The sequence below is a fragment of the Phyllopteryx taeniolatus genome, chromosome 11 (genome assembly GCF_024500385.1).
Source record: "Phyllopteryx taeniolatus isolate TA_2022b chromosome 11, UOR_Ptae_1.2, whole genome shotgun sequence".
Lineage (NCBI taxonomy): Eukaryota > Metazoa > Chordata > Actinopteri > Syngnathiformes > Syngnathidae > Phyllopteryx > Phyllopteryx taeniolatus.
Window position 1 is genome coordinate 20,525,189 of NC_084512.1, and position 20,373 is coordinate 20,545,561.

Below are 20,373 nucleotides of genomic sequence, written 5' to 3' on the forward strand. Positions count from 1 at the left end.
ACTTCAGTCACTGCCAATCATAGCGGCTTCTATCATTCCCTTGAAATGCGGCGTGTCAGTGGCTTACACCATCCCCACCCTAAAACGAGAGGGATTTGGCGGCTCGGAGGCTGGCATATCTGATAATTCATGGGAATTTTCCTCATGATCACGCTTGAAAATTTGATATTAATATTATTAGGCTTTTTTAAATAATTACACAGACACTAAGCCAGTGCAATCTAGATAGGAGACTCATGAACCATTCTGCGTGCGTTAGAGCACAATGCGTAATCACAGTGATCTGTGTGAGTGGAGCATTGTCACTGCACTGTGGCAACCGACAATGTGAGCAGGTGATAACCACTAGTGACTTAAATATGTGAGCAGAGCTTGGTATCTGTCTGCCTGCGCCCCGATCAAATTCACTCAAATCATGTTAGACCAACAGTCACAGACTTGTCACAGACCGGTCTACCAAATTGGCAAACGCGCGCAATGAGCTTTGCGCTTGCACAAAAATCAGGATCCGCCATCATTTGCGTTCGGCTGCAGATGCGCAGTCTACGAAAAAATCCCTTTGTAGCAACCCACTTCTTCCTTGACAATCACGTGTTTTTGTGGTTCAATAAAAGTAATACAGCACAACGTACAGTATATGGAGCCTCAAAACATGGTTGCAGTTTCCCATTTCCCGACAGGGCTCAATGCGAGGGTATGCGTCACCAACTCACTTACAGTCGGGTTCAGCCACCTTGCAGAGTGCGCTGCAGGCCTTAATGCACCTCTTAATAACACTACTATCACGTCACAATTATAGAAACTATCAATACTCTAAAAAAAATAAAAATAAACGCAATATAACAGGACTCAACTGTGCCAAATACATCAGGAGCTGTTCAGAATCAATATTTATTTAATAGCATAACCAAAGAATAAGAGGACGGAAAAATGCTGCCATTATTGTGGGCAAGCTGGCTGGCCCTGTGAGGTAAATTTGAGGTAAATCGTATTGGTTAAAACAGTTCTCTTGCTAATATAGTTGGTTATATTGGCCAGCACTACTGATTCTGAAGGACCTGGGCAGATTAGATTGAGATGGTCCAATCTGATTGGACAAAAAAAAAAAATAATAAATCCAAAACCTTTACATACAGCCAAAGGGAACACTACAAAATGAAGAGAATAGAATGAAGAAATGAATACAATTTCATGGAACTAATATTAGAATGTAGGTTGCAAATGTAGGTCACTGATTCTGATAGTGTTTTGGCCTGTACCACTGGTGTAAATCCAGCCTCACTTAGTAGACTATATTGCATGGACTGCAGTGGATGTCATGAAGTTGGAGGAGCAAACAACCGGTGTAACTTCTTTCTCTCTTTCTCTCCACTCTGATTTAAAACTATTTTCACATTTATTTATCCTCAACTTTTTTTTAAAATCACACTCCCCTTTTATCCTCCATTCTATTCCACACATCTTTTCTTTAGGACAAAGAGGTGAACCTGGAGCAAGTCCACCAGCGTTTAAACAGCCTCCTGGACGAAGACCTGGCCCACAAGCAGCTGCCGGGCCAGTCCATTGAGATCTCAGCCCTAGACATTGGCAGCATGCAGCCCAGCCAGTCGCTGGAGGTCTTGTCCGCGAGGGAGTACCCCACCCACCGGGGGCCGCCGCCGCTCTCAGTGAGCACCTTCCTCCGCGAGGGTCACGGGGCGGGGAGGACACTTGGCGCGGTGGGCGGCCGCACCCTGCCCCTGCCCCTCAGCAGCGCCACCATGCCCTCTATCCGCTGCAAACATAGGGCACCCAACGGGGGGCTCTTCCGCCAAAGCCCACTCAAGACGCCCATGCCCATGTCCTACCAGCCGGTGCCGGGGGCGACCATCCCGGAAGGGGAGGCCAGCCACGGGACCTCCATCTGAGCACTTAAGGTCACTCACATAAACTGTGCCAACGTCATGGAGAGATATAAATAGAAATTGAAAGTAAAATAAAAAAAACAAATGTTTTTATGACCCGTGGGGAGGTGACGCAAGACGAGACAGAAGAGACTCCAATGTACATATTTGTAACTATAGCGAGAGAAAAGTGACATTACAAAGTGTATTTTGAATATTCCCCAGAATTGAGTTTAAAAAAACAAAAACAAATTGAAAAGTATTTGAAAAAATGACTGTTTGAATGGCTTTGTAAATTTTGTTCTCAACAAATAAAAGTGACAATTCTTTGTGGTTGTTTTCTAAGTGCCGAGTTCCACTATGTTTTCTTTCAGATAACTGAATGTACTGTGTCATGATCAACAAAGACATTTCACACCAGGAAAAAAAAGACATTTCAATGACTGATTTGTTTCCTATGAAAAGAATAAAATGGTATAATATTAAAAAAAAAAAAAAAAAACGAAATGTGAGACTTTTCTAAATGTCACTGTCTGTTTTTGTGTCTGAGATGTCACTCACTGGCTATATACCTCAGGGAATTTTAATAATAATAGGTGTATCAGAAAAATTCCACTTCCAATTTATTATTTGTGCTCTCCTGGAAGGATTCTTCCAGGATCATCAGGACCATCACGATGTGGTCCACATCTTCAAAACTGGTGCCCTTGACGATCCCCTTGAGTTTGGGAAAGCGGTGACCAAAAAGTCACAGCATCAGGTCAGCTGAGGAGGGCGGTTGCTCCAGTGCAGCGATCTTCTCTCATAGTTTGGGTTTGAAATATGCAGCATGTACCTTTTGTGACACCAGTCCTCCTCATTTGCTTATTTTGAATATAATTTTCTGCGGTGTAAAATTGGATTTTATCATAGTGAGAGCTGTTTCTATTGTGATCTGTGCGAAAAGTACACTGGATAAGAGCGTTTGTGTATTGACGGCGTAGCGAACTGCTTGTTGCTCTTTGTGCAGTAACAGCAGGAAAAGAGGGGGGTTTTGAAGCATTTCCCTGGGAAAAGTGTATGTTTTTTAACATCCACATCACTTGAAAAAAAAACAAAAACTGGGAAATGTGTGGGTGTGTTAAAACTCCTACATCCACTTTTAGTGCGACACCACCGGTTTGTTCAAACACCCATATCCCTCATGGGTGTGACATGACTGGGGGAAAAAAGTACATGTTCAAACAGTCCAGGTGGAGGATGCCTGTCATAGTCTGTTGAGATCCTGTAACTCGTGGGGATGGCTGAACGGATGGATTGACTTCACCATGCCACTCATCGTCTGTGAGTTTTTTCAGATGGACTCTGAGGATGCGTCTTCACCATTGTGTTTGAGGACATGATTTGCCCTGCCTGCCGGTCAAGTGCTGACTTCGTCACGGGTGCTTAAACCTGTCAGGCATGTACTGTACTTTTGGTTTTGGGGTCAAACTGACCCATTTAAAGTTATAAAATCTAAGGAAAATATTGCTAAGTATTTTTTCAGTATGCGACTCGTTCTGCTTGTCTTATTAACTCTAATTCAACATACAAAATTAATAGAGACAATTTAGTTGTTATATATATATATACACGACAACATTTCCAGTGTTTACAAGTTTTAACTAACGTAAGCTAGATTTGTTTAAACATACTTTTAAGGTATGAAACTCATTCTCCGTAGCTTCGTAAGCCTATTAAACACATATGAAAATGGTTAATTTGGAGAGAATTAAGCCAGTCTGTCAATTTGACCCAGAACAGAAAAGTTGGTTGTGTCTATAAAAATCTGAATCTAAATCAAATTAAAGCAAACAAAATAATTGTCTTGTAAAACTATTGTGTAGCTATTTGTAAAAAGTTTACTTTAACAAATGAAAACAAAATGTTAAGTGGTTTTGGGGTATAAAACCTTCTCATAAGTAAGGAAGCGCACTCAATCAACATGGACTGAAAATGAATTTTGTCTGGATTTTAAGTCAGCGGGACAATTTGACCCAAAGCAAAAATGTGTCAGGTTTCCCTAAAAATCGAAGTGTGAATAAAAATCTTCTCTTTTGAATTTGTCTTGTAAGACAATATTTTATATGTAAGATATTCCCAGTGGCCATTTTAAAGTTTTCACTTGAAGAAAACCTTTTTGTTTGTTTAACTGCAATACATCCTTGGGTATTTTTTTTTCATTATTGTTCTCCATAGCTTTTAAGTGTGTTCAACATTTACAGTGAAATTATTTAAGTTTGATAGTGTAAGTTTTAAGATGTTTCAAAAGGTGAATTTCAGCCAGAACAGAAAAGCTTGTGAAAAAAATAAAACCTAAAATAAACATTCAATTAAAAAAAGGTCACATAAAAAACTTCAAGGAATTTCCAATGTACATCAGTAAAAAAGTTTGCATGTGTTTTTTGTGATACACAAAGAACACCACTGCACTAAATATTGATTTAAAGTGTAAGTAATGGCTTTAATAAGGAGATATAAACAATATTTATTGCCATTTGCTTTTGGTTTTTGGCCCTTCTGGAGCGTTAAACAAGCCCCAAATTGACCAAGGAACATTATTACCGTTACTGGGAAACAAGCGTAACAGGAAGCGCAATAAATCCAAGAAGAAAACGTGCGGAGCTAATGAACACACGTTTTGGCAAATATATTCTGGGATGAGTAAAGCTTAGTATTCTGTTCACTTGTGAAACCAAAAGTCTCCATGCGTTTTTTTCCGCGTATCACATGCACGCAGGGACGCTGTAATTATGTAATCCCGCCATACATGACTCGCATGGATAGTCTGTATAATTGGCTCGTATGGCCAATCCGCTGTTTAATAACTTCTATTCTGCCCGCAGGGAGATGGCTGACCGGCTGGGCCAGACGGACGCTCCTTTCTTATGATCATCCAATCGCTGGGTCCTCAAATCTAAAACTGCCCACGTTTTCGTCACGGTGCTGGTATCTTATCCTGTGAATGCTACAGTAAGTAAGGTCAATAGTAAGTACAGTGGCGCCTTGCGATACGAATGACCAGACTGAGCAGATCCTCGTGAGCAGCAGCTAAGCAGGGCAAAGATCCAAATCCACTTTTCGAGCAACGGCCAGACTCCAGTCATTGTTTGAAAGACAACGGTGCAGAGCCACTATCATGCAGAAACACCCACATCCCCCATGGGTATGGCACCCATCATATCAAAGGCAAAAGGTAAGCAAAGCTGCATTGAATTTTCTTGGATGCACAGATGGTGAACGTTGGCCGAGGTGGTGGTGTTAAGAGATGAGCCAGGCCTTTGCGCTGTGTCTTCAAAAAATGAAAAGACAATGGAACAGAAATAAGACCGTTACTGTTTGACACTTGTTGAAGGTTTGGATGTTTGTGTTTACAAGGTCTTGAGGCATCTTCTGCTTGGCTGTGACATATATCTTTTTGGAGCTTTTCAAGAAGCAACCAAGCAAACACAAAGTTATAACCAAAGGTTTCATGCAACGGAATAATTTAGTCAAGTCTTTTCTGTGCTGCGCTGACGGTGCAGAAAAAGAATATTTGGAGGTGGAACAAAAGCCAATGTGCTCCTCTGGGACTCAAAAGACTCAGTGGGAAGGAAACTGCACTGTGACTTGAAGAGAGGATGAATTTTTCATGAGGCCATGGGGGCTTCTGCTGCGAGATTACAGGTATAACACGCTGTTATTTAAGTTAAGATGAATAAGTGCTTGGCTAATAAATGATGCATTTATTTAACCTTATTGCCTCAAACGAGGAAATAATGTTCCTATTCTCTCCTGAACGCCCGCCTACCACACTCTGCTCTGTTTCCCAGCGATAGACTTTATCAGCAAGATCATAGAGCTGAAATTAACTATTAAATCAATAATGTTTCAGGGAGGGGCAGCATGGTGACGTCTGGTGTTTGAATCTGGGTTCTTCCTTTGTGGACGTTGGATGTTCAAAACATCTGTTAGTTAGTACAATCAATTTTCAAGGAATGCAACGTGCTGTTGTGCACGTAAATTGGTGTCATGTATAATGTTGTTTACATGCATGCTCCAATAGCAGTGCCATAAAAGAGTATCTGTGGGTGATGGAGTAGCATTGCTGCATTTGGATTCAAGTTGTGATGTTATTGTAACGCGTCCACACAAACTTATTGGATCTCGGAGCACATGTGCGATGTGGTCATCCGGCGCGGTCTTACCTGAGGCTCAAACCTCACGTTAGCAACCATCTTCCAGGTTGAGAGTTGACTGTGCTAACTAGCAGGCTAAGAAACCGGGCTGCTAACCCACCCACTGAACTCAGTTTACAAGTGACCACCAGAACATTAACAGTGGCCGCTTTAGCACGTCATCCCCACTCACCCGGCATGAGTAATCGAGTTACGTTCAATCCAGCTGTTACACTAATAAAACATTTGGATTAAGCTTGGGTTGATTGGTCATGCCTAAAGAGTGAGGCATAAGGATAGAAAGGCGAGTGTTGTTGTTTTACCCTCTTGGACGCTACACTAGTGTAGCAACAGAGCTAACACAATAACTCACACATCGAAAGAATGATAGAAATGATAGAAAGTTATATCGTACAGCGGCGCCAAGTTGCCAAAATCAACTGGGATAGGCTCCAACCCATCAGTAACCCTGACGGCAAGCGCCAGAGAAAATGGATGGACGGATGGATGTTTCAGTGAAGCGGCGGAGTCATTAGGATTCCAGTGGCAAACGCCTGCAGGCTGCCCTGCACCGAAGGGAGCTTGGAAAACTTGCCCCCCGCCATCGCTGACCTCTTCCTGGCTCATAAAGGGATTAATTAGGAAGAGTTAATGACTTTGTTGTGACTTGACAATAGTGTCCTCAACTAACAGTGACCTACAGTTCTAATGGCCACAATTATTGGCACACTTGTGTGTTCTGTGTAATGGATAGAAATAGATCCCAGGTGTCTGAATAGAATGTGTGACATGCTTCAGTAAAAGCAAAAAAACAAGTGTTAAGATTTACAGACAATTTTCTCCAGAGCATTTACTTCTGTTGAAATCACTCAGTTTGGAGGGGGCTGCCCTGTTTCATGCAAATCCTACACCACCCTCACCAGCCCTTACTGCGTGGTGTGCCAACACGAGTATGGCTTTGGGTTACAATAACGACCGAGGTTAGAGCCACTGAGTGGCTCGTGGCTATTCAAGCCCCAGTCTGAAGAACAGAAGCAAGACCCCATTGAGACAGTCCAAGCCATGATTGTATTTTCACTCATGGAGGCGCCACGCTGTCGAATCACACTTGTCACTTAGTGTGCAGATCCGTCCATGTTTTCTTGACCGTTTTTATGTGCTTTGGATGCATGCGAATGGTCTTTATTTTTCCGAAGACCCCATGATCTTCCGCGGGGTCACGCATTTTTGCTCTAAAATCCCTTGGTAAACCTCTAAATTCATGATTCCTTCAAGTTCAAGGGCATGCAGCATAATGGTTCTTCAACCGTGCTTAAAATCTATATTTCTGTTTAGCCTGTCGACAGATTTTCCCTTAGACTGGTTTGTCCAGGTACGGTTTGGCGAAGATCATGGGTGCCAATTACGGCGGTCGGAACTGTATGACAGTGGAACCACTAAAGTCAAAGATCATGGGTACCAATAATGGTGGTGCAAGCTGCATGTTAACCTTTTCAGACTTTTGATAACATGAGGTCCCTCGCTTGCTTGCTCTTTCAGAAGCAGTTCCAATGCTTCCACTGTCATGATGTTTGGGGGAATCTCATGACTGATGTGGATCGATATCCTTGTTGAAGCTTACATTGCATTCATGTTCTATAAGAAACTCTCAGTGGCAATAACACTTCGGTTACATCTCTTACTCATATGCCTCTTATCCTTGGAGTAAGCACTAACATACCTGACCAGTGTGTGCGTGTGTGTTTGTGTGCGTGTGTGTGTGTGTGTGTGATAAACAACTCCACGCTACTTGATAAATAATCCAGCAGAAACACAGCATCCTGACAGAGCTATGAAAGTTTTATGGCCTCTGCTGCGGCGAGCGCCAGACATGAGGCGGGCAGTTGGCGAGAATTCTAATATGGCTCCACTTCTTATCCGACGGCCGGCTCGCTTATTTTCTCTCTCTCACTCTGTCTCGCTCTCTTCATCCTCAATACACAAAGGGAGACTTCTGTCTCTCGTCTTTGCGTTTGTGTTCTGCTTACAAATTGCTTTGCAGAGATGTAAACATGGCAGCAGGGTTCAAACTTTGATACTTCACATATTGGCGAGCAGGCTAAGACCAAGGGTGTGGCTCTGTGCAAGTGAGTGGAAGTATTATCATGGTTGGTATGTGCAAAATGAACTCTGAAGCAGAGCTTCTACCTGCCAATTTAAGAAATGATGCAACCAAACGCAGCGAGATCATGACCCAAAATGCACTACTGCCAAAACAACAAAGGAGTTCATCAGGGCAAAGAAGTGGGTGGTTTTCGACCAGTCAGTCACCAGACTGACTTACACCCCATAGAGCACGCATTTGACTTGCTCTGAGACGAACAGGTGTCCATCCATCCATTTTCTATTGTGCTTGTCCTCAGTAGCGTCACGGGTGAGCTGGAGCCGGTCCTAGCAGACTATCGGAAAGAGCCGGTGTACAACCTGGACTGGTTACCAGCCAATCACAAGGAAGATATAGCGCCACTGTGCTGCTCTTGCAACTAAATATGGAGTCTTATTCACTTTAATCAAATCTATACTTTGCTCCCGTAAAAATCTTTCTTTCTTTTAAAATCTCTGCTTTCTTGTTTGTTTTCCTATATTTTTCTAAATTGTGTATCGGATCCAAATGTAAATACAGCTGTGCTTTGACTTAGCGGCTGAATTCATTCCGTGACCACGCTCGTAACTCAAATTACTCTTATCTCAAAACAACTTTGCCCATTGAAATGAATGGAAATACTATGAATCCGTTGCCCCCCAAAAAGTGTATCTTTTTTAAAAGTAAAAAAATAGTACAGTTGTGTACTTCATAAAAGCATATAGTAATAACATAATGAAATGGAATGTAACAATTTGTTTTCATCATGATTTCATACAATGTGCTGCTCCTTCTGGTGTGCGCACATTAATAAGTAGGTTTGATGATGAAACACGAAGAAGACGGTCGGAACTAAGCAGCAGTAATATTAGTTATTTTTCACAGCACATAAATAACATGATAATATTTATATGGGGAAAAAAGGAGAAACTCAATATGCGACTATTGTTACATGCTCTGTCTGCATGCGTTGCTGCACCTTTTGTGCTCAAATATTAGTTGTTTAAAGGTTTATAACTACCCCTATATCAATGCTAGTTTCATTAGCCCTTCTATGGTGTTTCCCATCATGCATTAAGCATTCTTTGATATGTTTAGTTTTATGTTAAATTCCGCTGTGAGTGGGAATAAACAATTGTTACCTCTGCTTTCACACTTTGTTGTGAGTTTTGCTGCCGCCAATGAGCAGGGGCGTGCCTAAAGCGCACTCTTAACGTATGTCAAATGTTTGCTTGCAACACAAAGCCAAAAATCGGCCGAGCGACGGCTTGTGACTCGAAAAACTCATCAGTTGGGGCACTCGTAACTTAAGGTAACCCTGGACCTGGAAAAGAAAAGATGAAATGTTGATTTCGTCTCAGTCATCTTTGATGTCCCGAATGTCATATTTTGACATCAAACCCAAATGTTTTCATTCTACAGGGAAAATAAAGGATTTGGCCTCACTTTTCAAGGGGATTTCATATGGTAGCTCTTTCCGAAGTCCTGACAGTGGCTTTGATAACGGTTATGAATGTAGAATACGAAGAATTGTTTGTTGTTTTGGCCTCCTGGCATTAATCAATGCACCACTTCTTCCATAAATCTTGCGCTGTAGCTATGTTGTCCTTAAGCCGACAGACAATGATGCAGTTGTACTGCTGAAAATGAGAGCTTATTCTATTGTAATCACAGACGTTTTTTTCTGGTGTGAGATGTAAACACTAGACGTGACTCACAGTAGTCGGTTTGGATTGCACGCCTTAAAAAAAACACAGCATACATTTTTTTTTTGTTAGTTTTTGCCCCACAGTGCAAACCCGCTGGAGGTTGCTGGCGGATGATTACCAGTATAAAGACATAAAAACGAGAAAAGTGGGAGGAAGAAGGAAAACAGATGAAAAAAAAACATTTTGTGATCATTATTGCAGCATATTGCAGCAGAGTATGTGGACATTTAAGAGTATTCTGGAGCCTTTTTCAGGATTCAGGATTATTAGAAGTCAGTATTACTACACTTCAAGACCTAATTTGCCTCAGTATCACATACTGCCTCATCAAACATTTTCCTGATCAGTCTTTGACCTGTAAAACGTTCACATCAATTATGTCAAGGCTGATTGTCACCTTGACTGCTCAACTTGTCATTTATCCATCGTTTTTCTATAGCGCTTGTCCTCATTTGGGTCGTGGCTGAGGTAGAGCCAATCCCGGCTGACTTTGGATGAGACGTGGGGTACACCCTGGACTGGTCCCCAGTCAATCGCAAGGCACATATAGACAATCACGAACACAATGTTTTTTTATTTTCATTTGGTTTTTTTTTATCTTCAATGAACCTTACATGGATGTTTTGGGAATGTGGGAGGAAGACAGAGTACCAGGAGAAAAGGAATGCAAGAGAACATGCAAACTCCACACAGGAAGTACACAGCCAAGATTCAAACCCCAAACCTCATAACTCTGAAGCAGACATGCTAACCACTAGTCTACCATGTTAGCAACAACTCCAGCACCTTTTTCTTAAAGACTTCTGGTTTCTTTCACCAGACAAAAAAAATAGATAAATGGTGCTTGCGCATAGCCACAACTAGCTAATTTAACCAAAATGTAATCTAATGCTTATCTGTGCTAATACTGCAGCTCTGCTTGCCTGTTGGCTTTGACAAGATAGCACTTCCATTTAGTCCAGACATTAATTGAAAATGGCAAAATGAGGAGCCTAACTGCCAAGTCATGGGCGGAGAACCTCAATGTGGTGGTGGTTAGTTTGTAAATTTGCCGAATGGTGATGTTACAATCTGGCAAAATTCAGAACGGCTCACTCACAGACACATTTCCAGAAATTAGCAGATCAAAACAAAATTTTACCTGGTTGTGTAATTTCAGACATGATGGTTGGAATGCAATCCAGAGACCCACTCTTTGTGTCCAAGCAATTAAAATGACAATTGGTTTTATAAAACGTTACCTTTAAGGGATATGTCTGCAATTGTATTTGCATGAAACATCCACCAGGCAGTTTAACTTGTGTTAATCAACAGAAAACCGCCACAACCTGAATTCTAAACACAAAAGCCTCTGTGCAGGGTTCGACACAGTTATCCCAATAGGATACACTTTGTAGGAGTGTTCATCTACAAGTGCACATCGTGATATTGATACTGACAGTACACGAGCTCTCGCTGCAGCATCGGGCCTAATGCCTCCAAAAAAGCATTAGCATCTTATATAACTGCAAGAAAATAATAAAATACACCGACGTTTGCTTCAGAGAGATGGTTCCAGGGGGAAAATGTGAGCAGCTCCGTCCAGTAAAGAAACAACTTCCTGTTTGTTATTATCAAGAGTCGCCATTGTGCGATTTGCTAATCGGGCTTTCACTTATTTCACATACGAGCAATTTCCCAGACACAATATTTGTCTTGAGGCATGTGATGAATTGTGTTGAAGAGGCAGAAGTTCTATAGGAAATAATTGGTCCCACTCTGTGTAACGCTGTTAGGCCTTGTAGCTGCAAAGCGGTGTTCGCAGATGTCGGATGAGTAATGGCATCGGGCGGACGGCGGCAGTGCCGGAATATTAATCTCCCTTTACCTCCGTCAAAAAGGACAAAGCGCAAATACATCAACGTAGCAATGGGGTTGACACACACGCACGCACACACACAGTTCTGCTTTCACTTGATGACCTTCGTTCGGACAGTCCAGAGTTGGACGTGTCACGCCGTGAGCGATGGGATGAGTCAGCTGGTGAGGATGGAAGCTGGCCGGGGTCGCCTCAACATGCCAGAAAAGTCACCAGTTTTTGCAAGCATATGCATCCTGGTGAACATTCAGTAGTTTAGGGGTCCTGAACACTCATTAGGACCCCCTCGAAATTTAGAAATAAAAATAGACCCAGACACCAATTTCACGCATGAAATTGAGTGGACATGACTATCATAACAGGACGCACAAAAATGTCTCAAGGACACACGCTGAAATTGAAAGGAAGTTGGCCGTGTTGGTTTGAAGCAGCCATTTTGGTGGAGTTCCATGGTACTTTAACCAACTCCTATTCGGGAATTCACCTAAATGAGCCTTAGTTGGAAGCAGGTATCCTAAACAGATGGGAGATGCCAAATTGGCAAGCATTGTTGTCTACATCATCTAATATGGGCTTGAACATGGTGTCAAAGTTTACTGTTTGAAGTCATCAATTTTAAAAAATGCCATTCAAAATGCTGGTACCACCTGTTTTATCTCTCCTTGCAGTTTTAATAGTTATTGTTTTTGGGGGGCCCCAACATGCCCACATCCTGGTGAAAATATATGTAAGTTAGGAATCCCGAACATAACCTCCTAAAACTCACTCAGTAGCGCCCCCTGAGAAGTTACAAAAAAAGTGTCCGACACCAGCTTCACTGATCAACAAGAAAATGGGTGAACACGTTCATCATAACAGAACGCACAAAAGTCACAAAGACCCTCATCATTACTTGTAGCTTTAAATGGCATTGAAGTTGTAAAGACCAGAATTTTATACAGTACTGTATTATAAAGACAGTGACCAATGTCCTGCTGTGAATAGCCCCCAAAAGATTTAGAATTACCAATAGATGCCACAGCACTACTTTTATATATTAAGAATAGGGTTGGTCTGTCCAATACTAGAAGTTCCTCCCACTCCCTTCAACATAGTTCCTTGGCACCAAGATGCCACAAGATGACGCCAAAGCACTACTTCTCTACTAGACCTAGCTTTGGTGCCATTTTGCGGCATCTGAGGGCATTTCAGAAAAGAACACATAAACAGCAAATAGGAGACTATTGAGTGAGTAACGGAGGCTAAGTTCACCAAAAATATCAGCAAATAGATAAATTCGCGAGTAGTCAATCATGACTATGCAAAGTCACACAGCACAGTACCTGCATGAAATTGGATTGAAGTCTGAAGGTTTTGAACCAGATGTTAGTCTTTGAAGGATCCCTGCAAATGACCATAAAATGGCCACTTCGATCCAAAATGGCAGACTGTAATTTTTAAAATCTATACATAAACATAAAGAGAACAAATGTATTGCAGTCACATCCGAAACAAATTTCACATGAGTCCAGCGATTGAACAAACTGAGTTTCTGCAGCCATATAATCTAGAAGTCTGACTTGAGTCAGTCAGTGAAAATTGTGTAGGCGGGAGGTGAGGGGGAGCTGGGGGGGATCAGTGGGCGGTTAACAAGGTTCTGAAGGTTCTGCACCAGATACTGCAGAACATCTTGCCACAGACCATTGGGCTAAACAGTCCACGGTGTGGGTTAGTTAGTTAGTTACTGGTGATCATCATTATAGTCGTTCCATTAAATCATCCTTTGTTTGTTTAGACAAACCAAACGTAAGAGACTCAAGGAGGGTAAAACATTGACAGGAAGCACCAAAAATCTCATTTTAATTCAAGGTCATCTGCGAAACCTTCACATGTGATCACCTAAATCCGAGCGCATGCTTCAGATTTTGCTGTCCCGTCTGCTGGGCAAACGTGATTGGACTCGTAAAAAGTGTCTCTTGGAAACAAACAGTCTCAGCTGAACACCGTTCATCTTTGAAGTGGAAAAAAAAATGTCTTATTCCGAATGAAACATCTGCACTTCCTGTATTATGGTCCTTGATGGTAGATCACGGCAACATTTCGGCGCAATAGCCAACATTAATGATTGGAGATGTAACCTTTAGCAGCTGACGTGATTCATTAATCATTTGACGCATAGAAAATTACTTAATGTACTTTGCTGCTTTAATTGAAACAACATTAGAAGATGTCTTTGTAAAGGACATGTTTCCCTATCGTCCCTTTGTTAGACTCAATAATGGATTCAATATTCAGAAATAATACATACAACAGAATGACTTAATACTACTACTATCATATGTCTAACTTTTGGCATGACAATTCATCCATTACTCATTGAAAATGATCTAAAATGAAAATAAAATGGGCATACTTGATAATAATGTGCTCTGTACAGTCCAGATTGCCGTCAAATGAATTTAAGTTAAAAGTCCAACTATTGTGGAATTGATCTCGTCGGCATTTGCTTTAAATGGCTTTGGAATTGAGCAGTGCGTCTTCACATCACGTCACGGTCATTCTGTGACCGTATAGTGACATACTATATCAAGAGATCCACTAGAAGCAAAATTCTCCAGTGATAATCAAATACCATTGAGAAGCACTTTTTAGCGGCATATATATTTCTACAGTTCTTTGCCAGTAAATCTTTGTGTTCATACGCAGACCACATTCTTTCCACCCTGTCAAAGTTCTGCTCTCTATTACTGTTTTTTTTCCATTAGTTTTTTTGCATATCTATCTTTATATCTAAAATTACATCTAAATTACTACATTGAGATTTTTTTTAAATGAGCGATCTCGCACACGGCGAGGAAAAACATTAGCATGTATATGTTTAGTGCTCCGGTAGTGTGCGGTGTTCCTTAGATGATCAACATCACACACATAATGATAATAACAGGTTGAACATTTACGATTCTTGGCACATAAAAATCGCTCTCACCACAGGGTCATGGGTTAGGATATTTTTAGCGACATCCAATAATCGGGCCTTTAATACGGAGGGAGGAAATGCTCAAATTTGGCCCAATTTTCTGTAAGTGTGTACCCTGCATTATGTACACTCGAGTACAAGTATCAGCAGTTATGACTGTTGACTTAACTATTTTAACTATGCTCAAATGTTACTTAAGATATTATCTGTGTTGTTTATCAGTGTGAAGGGAGGAAATAAAATATCTGTTTTAGCCAAAATCAAGTTAACGCGGAGCATTGCAAAAAAAGCATCTGTCTCCCTTGTGTCTGAATAACTTCCCAAAATCAGTCTCCGAGTATACAAGTCCCCTCCCTCATCAATATAGCGAGAAGAGCAGACATAGATTATTCTCTGAAACATGATGAAAAGCCACTTCATTGAGCACTTTGCTCAATGTCTTATTTGCAAAATAGCACTTTGCTATTTTGACACAAGGACATCTTTTGCACAGTAACCGACTGCATCAGCTCCTGGTTTTATTGCTACTTTGTTCAAAGGGGGCATATCCGTTATGACACTTGCCTTCAGTCCAGCTGTTACCCCGCCTACTACCCCTATGGTCACGGAGAGGTTGCAGTTTTCATGTTTGAAGGAAAGATGATAAAAAAAAATTCCATTACTTGATTGTCTATTTGTGCGATTGGCCGGCGACTAGTCCGGCGGTATCGCCTCTCGCCCGAAGTCAGCTGGCAGGTTTCACCACACCCTGAGTGAGTATAAGCGTTAATGAAGATGGATTGTCTCATAGCAAAAACATCACATGGTTCTTGTTTTAGCATGTTTTACATTACAATCTGTAAAGTATTTAGATCATTTAAAGCTTAACTAACTTAAATTTCTGTCTTTTTTCAACACTAAATCTGATAATATACTAAATTTTGTGCACAAAATGCGTATTGGCCCATCTCAGCCATTTATTTATTTATTTTTTTAACGTCTTTGTTTTGCTCCACTGAAACTTAGTAGCGGCTGGTCAGTAGAGGGCGCTGGGGTGCTGCCTCACCGCTCAGCTGAGTCACCTTGAATAAGACAGAAATTCATGAAAATATTTCAAAACATATGTTCATCTAGATTTGCATGATAAATTGTATAAATTGCATGATAAATTGTATAAATTTACCGATGAGTAAAAATGGTTTCGTTTATCGCGGTTGTCTCCTTTTGTGACGCACTAATGGTTTGTGGTGCAAAAACCTTTACCCATTGACTCCTTTTTAAGGAGGTGACATCGCATCTTGTTATTGCTGATTGACTAGTGGAACTGCCTTCGTGTAGACTTGTGTACTATTGGAACGTGTTCTCTGTATGTCTACGGCAGCTAAGTGCACAAAGTTCACTCACTGTCTGCTGTAATTGTTATTTATTAATTTCATTCATTTATTCATTATCCTGGTCTATTTTTATGATGATTGAGTGATTCTGAGCACACCAAATGCACTTCATAGTGATTTTGACCCTGGTAGCATATACGTACAGTAGTACCGTATTGATATTGTATGGACAATGATATGGCACATCACAATGTCACTATTGTACCCCACGCCCTAGTATTCCCATATTTTCAGTTGCTCTCTCCAGTAAACCAGTCAACAGGATTGTGTACATCTGATTGAGCTTGACTCTTAAAGGACTTAAAATCTAAATGTAAATAAAAAAGACTGAGTGAATCCGGTCAAAGTGATTGCATAGAGTTTGGTCAAAAAGTCCGCAGATGTGTGTGACAACACCGTGCTATTTAAAAACATTCCCTTCGACCTCCTTCCGAACATTCAAGCCGAGAGACGTCAGGTGAGAGCACGGTGGGTCCATGTCACCCATGTCGACACCCTCGCGCCCTACCTACTGACCAGCCCGGACGACGCCATACTCACACACATACAGCCCGCGGCGGGCCGCCATGCGTCACTTCACCGGGTGAGAGGCACAGAGAGGAGACAGCTTAGATCTCATTAGCCAATTACTCCGGCACTTCATCAACATCCACACCGTGCGCAGCGGCCTCGGGTGCTTCCTCCCTCCCACTCGCCGTCGACAGCCTTCATCCTCGCTCTCATCTCACAGGAAAAAGGGAGGGCGAACAACATACAGGTTTACTTTTTTCTGTTTTGTAGCATTCATGCGATCTTTAGCATGCTGTAGATGATTCTTAAGAAATGTCAGTGAAGAGAACAATGGGTATTATGTGACGATGTAAAGGGAACATACAGTGTTTCCCCGCTATATTGTTTTTTTACTTACTGTAATCCCCTCGCATGTGGGAACGGAGAGCCACATCCGCCGATGCATTTTTCATTTGGTTAATCGAATGCTAGGAGAACACTAAAACACACAGGCAGAAAACGGGCAACAGTGTTGCTAACAACCCTGCCAAATTTGACAGACTAAGTATATAATATAATGCTTCAAAATGTTTAAAAAAATCAAGCAAATCTCACCGTTTTCAAAAGCTGCGGCGTGTCCGCTGACTGCGCTCAAGTGTCAGTCAAACGCCAGTACTACGACCTGGAAAAAAGATGCTACTTCGTCTTCAATCTTTCTTACGTCTGCCTATAACTTTGAGCCACGAAAATATATAAGCTTAAAGCCTTTGGTGGCTGGAATATATCCCACTGGGTCATCTTGGCGGTTTTCCACACCGTGATAACGAGACACTCCAAAGCAGCCACGCCAGCGTGAAGCCTTGGTCCACGTGTTGGCTGTCAAGTCCGACTTTCCATCTTCCTCGCTCTTCTGTCTTTCTCTGTATGGCGTGCGCGCACTCACGGCCAAAAACGAGGCGCTCTAAAGCAGCTACGAGAGTGGACTGTCTGAAAGGCAGATGTCTTTTCGGATTTTAGCCGTTGCTAGTTAGCTAACTGCATGTTACAAATTGCACCAGATAGGGCTGTTGCGAACGAAGGTGGCGTTCAAGTTGGGAGGGATGACTCATGGCAAAAAAATCTGAAAAACTTGAAATGATTGAAAACTGTTTCATGATATATCTGTACAAATGAGAACTTCATAGTTGTATTTCTAGTTTTCAGTAATTATCTTCAAACATGCACAAGTTAATGTATTTACAAACAAATCTCTGAATTCACTTTAGTCTTTAAAGAAACACGCATGTCAACACGTACACAACAATACATACAGTATTTTCTAAAACATTTTATGCTTGCAATTTTTGTTTTTGTGTGTTCAAATATGCTTATAATGTGTGCTTAAAAGTGTTTTTTAATAAGTTAAATGTGTTTAAAGCACATGGGAGGGGTAAAGCTATTTTAAAATGTTTTATATATATATATATATATATATATATATATATATATACCAATTTTTAAGTACTTGTAATTTATTTTTGAACTATAATTCTTCCAAGAAATGAACATGAGAAGAAAGTGTACTGCAGACTTTTATTTAAAATTCGATATGGGCGCCAGCATTAGCCACCAGTTTCTCAAGCCGCCTGGGAACCGCATTAACTGATTTCACAAGGAAAAGTTTATTTAAAGTTTATTCAAAATCTGATTCTTTAATTCCCTGTGTCATTTTGTCATGTCACTCAAGCACATGCTAGGGCAGAGAGAAGTCAGACATTTTGATAACTGGAAGATTAATTTTTTTCCTCATTTGTACCCTTAAGTCACATATTTTTATTGCATGGCATTACCAGACGACTTGTAGTGTTAATATGTTGAAAGATTTTCCTGTAAAAACTTGATAATCATATACAAAATGTTGTACAGAACTAGCTAGCTAAAAGAAAAATTTAAGCTAACTCTACCAGCATATCACAGTTAGCTAAAAACTTTGAAATGTCATTACCATCACGTCATCACATGGTGCAGTGTGGTGGTGATGACAGAAACGAAACTCAAAAGTGCCCGAAATCATACAGACATTTAGTGTTAAAGTGACTTTTATTTTTTATTTTTTTTGTAATGAGTAGCTTTTAGATGGAGGTGATATGAAGTCCTTCAATAACACACAGCATTCTCATAAACTACATTTAGAACATAGCATATGTCAGTATTGAGAAATTCAGTATGAATAATTCTGGACATGGAACCTTTTTTCAGAATGAAATATTGTAATATTTTCATTAACAGCAGCTTCATCTGTCCATTTTACGTACTGCTTGTCTATCCTAGCAGATTTTGGATTGGCTGCCATTTAATTACAGGGCACATCCAGTATCGGCAAACAGCCATTCACAACCTCACTGCGCAGGAAGTCAGTTAAGTAAACCACCAGAGTACACCATCAGTGACCCTATTTTATAATGTAAAAAACATTTACTCATAAAAAAGTAACACTTGAAAACAATAAGAATAACGATCCTAATCATTATCAATAATCATCAGCATCATCCTCATCATCATAATAGTCACTATAAAACTGGAACAACGTAGAAATATATGTTAAGTATCTCATAAGACGATTTACAACTGAACACATTCGCATAAATCTTTTTCAAAATGATATCAATGCTCTGCTAGCTTAATGCTAACGTCTACTGTAAATTGAATAGGAACGTTAACGGTGAGCTTCACATATGTCTTCAGTATTGGAATCTCTTGTTATCGTCCATAACTAAACTTTCTGTAATACACATTATGAAACCTGGGCATAAAGTAACACTTACAGGCAAACGCTTTGGGCTGAAATGCTTTTGGAACAAAGAAATATGAATAATTATATTTCTTGCTATCTTGCGCAGTCTGACTTCCTGTTGTCCGGACCCTGACTTCCTGTGAGCCGACCAAGCTACACAAACAATGAAGGCACAAAATTAACATTCGTTAAACTAATACCACAAAACAGAACATCACATACTTTAATAATGCAGTTTTGTATACTGTAGTCTTTTTGTACTACGTTAATAGTTTTCTTTTTTATATAATTTCATCAAATTCATTCTATTTGTATTCATGATAATGTGTCATTATAATCTATATTTTTACGTTTAATTCAATTGTAACCTTTCCATTAGTAGCATTATCTCACATCACTGATTGACTGAGAGAAGTCACGTGGTTTGGATAGCATGTCTGCCTTACAATCAGGAGAGCTGGGTTCAAATCTACACTGGATCGTTTCTGTGTGGCGTACGCCCACATTCCAAAAACAGGCATGTTAATTTAATTGAAGACTCTAAATTGTCCATAGGTGGGGAAATTGAGTGTGAATGGTTGTTTGTCAATGATTTATGTGGCCGGTTGATTGACTGGCAACCAGTGGAGGGTGTACCTCACCTCTGCCCAAGTCAGCTAGGATAGACTCCAGCTTTTATAAAAAAAAAAATAAAAAAAAAGGAAAATGGACGGATGGACAATGGAGTACATAGAGTACACTTACGTACATACATTACCGTTGAAGAGGGAGTAAAAAGCATCACAACGGAGGCAAATCAAACCTCATGAGGTGCAAAAAAAAATAGTGACAGTGTTATTTTGAGTCCATTTCTAGTGGTTATATTGTCTTTTTGTGTAACTGTGTAACATCTGGACAGACTACTCATTAAAGCTGCTGTTAAACGCTCTGGAGATCCTATACACTCACTGCCAATAAACGCATTTAAATTAAAGTCAGCGTGAGGAAGCCATTTGGTGACATTTTGTGACCCGGGGAAAACCTGCGCAGAATAAA

General features: G+C 40.7%; 1 protein-coding gene and 1 long non-coding RNA gene across 8 annotated transcripts in view; one reads left to right on the forward strand and one right to left on the reverse strand.

The window, feature by feature from the left end:
- grid1a (glutamate receptor, ionotropic, delta 1a) overlaps positions 1-2,228 on the forward strand; it is a 325,765-nt gene extending 323,537 nt beyond the window's left edge. For all 7 annotated transcript variants that reach the window (XM_061788917.1, XM_061788916.1, XM_061788919.1 and 4 more), the window contains one exon: positions 1,473-2,228. In XM_061788917.1, the coding sequence (XP_061644901.1) occupies positions 1,473-1,907 (435 nt within the window). In that variant the 3' untranslated portion in view covers positions 1,908-2,228. The remainder of the gene's footprint in view (positions 1-1,472) is intronic.
- Positions 2,229-14,693: 12,465 nt separating this feature from the next.
- LOC133486035 (uncharacterized) lies at positions 14,694-17,877 on the reverse strand. Its single transcript, XR_009790892.1, has 3 exons — positions 17,181-17,877; positions 16,984-17,064; positions 14,694-16,799 (listed from the first exon to the last, which is right to left on the reverse strand). It is a non-coding gene; the product is annotated as an uncharacterized LOC133486035 (long non-coding RNA).
- Between the last annotated feature and the right edge of the window lie 2,496 nt (positions 17,878-20,373).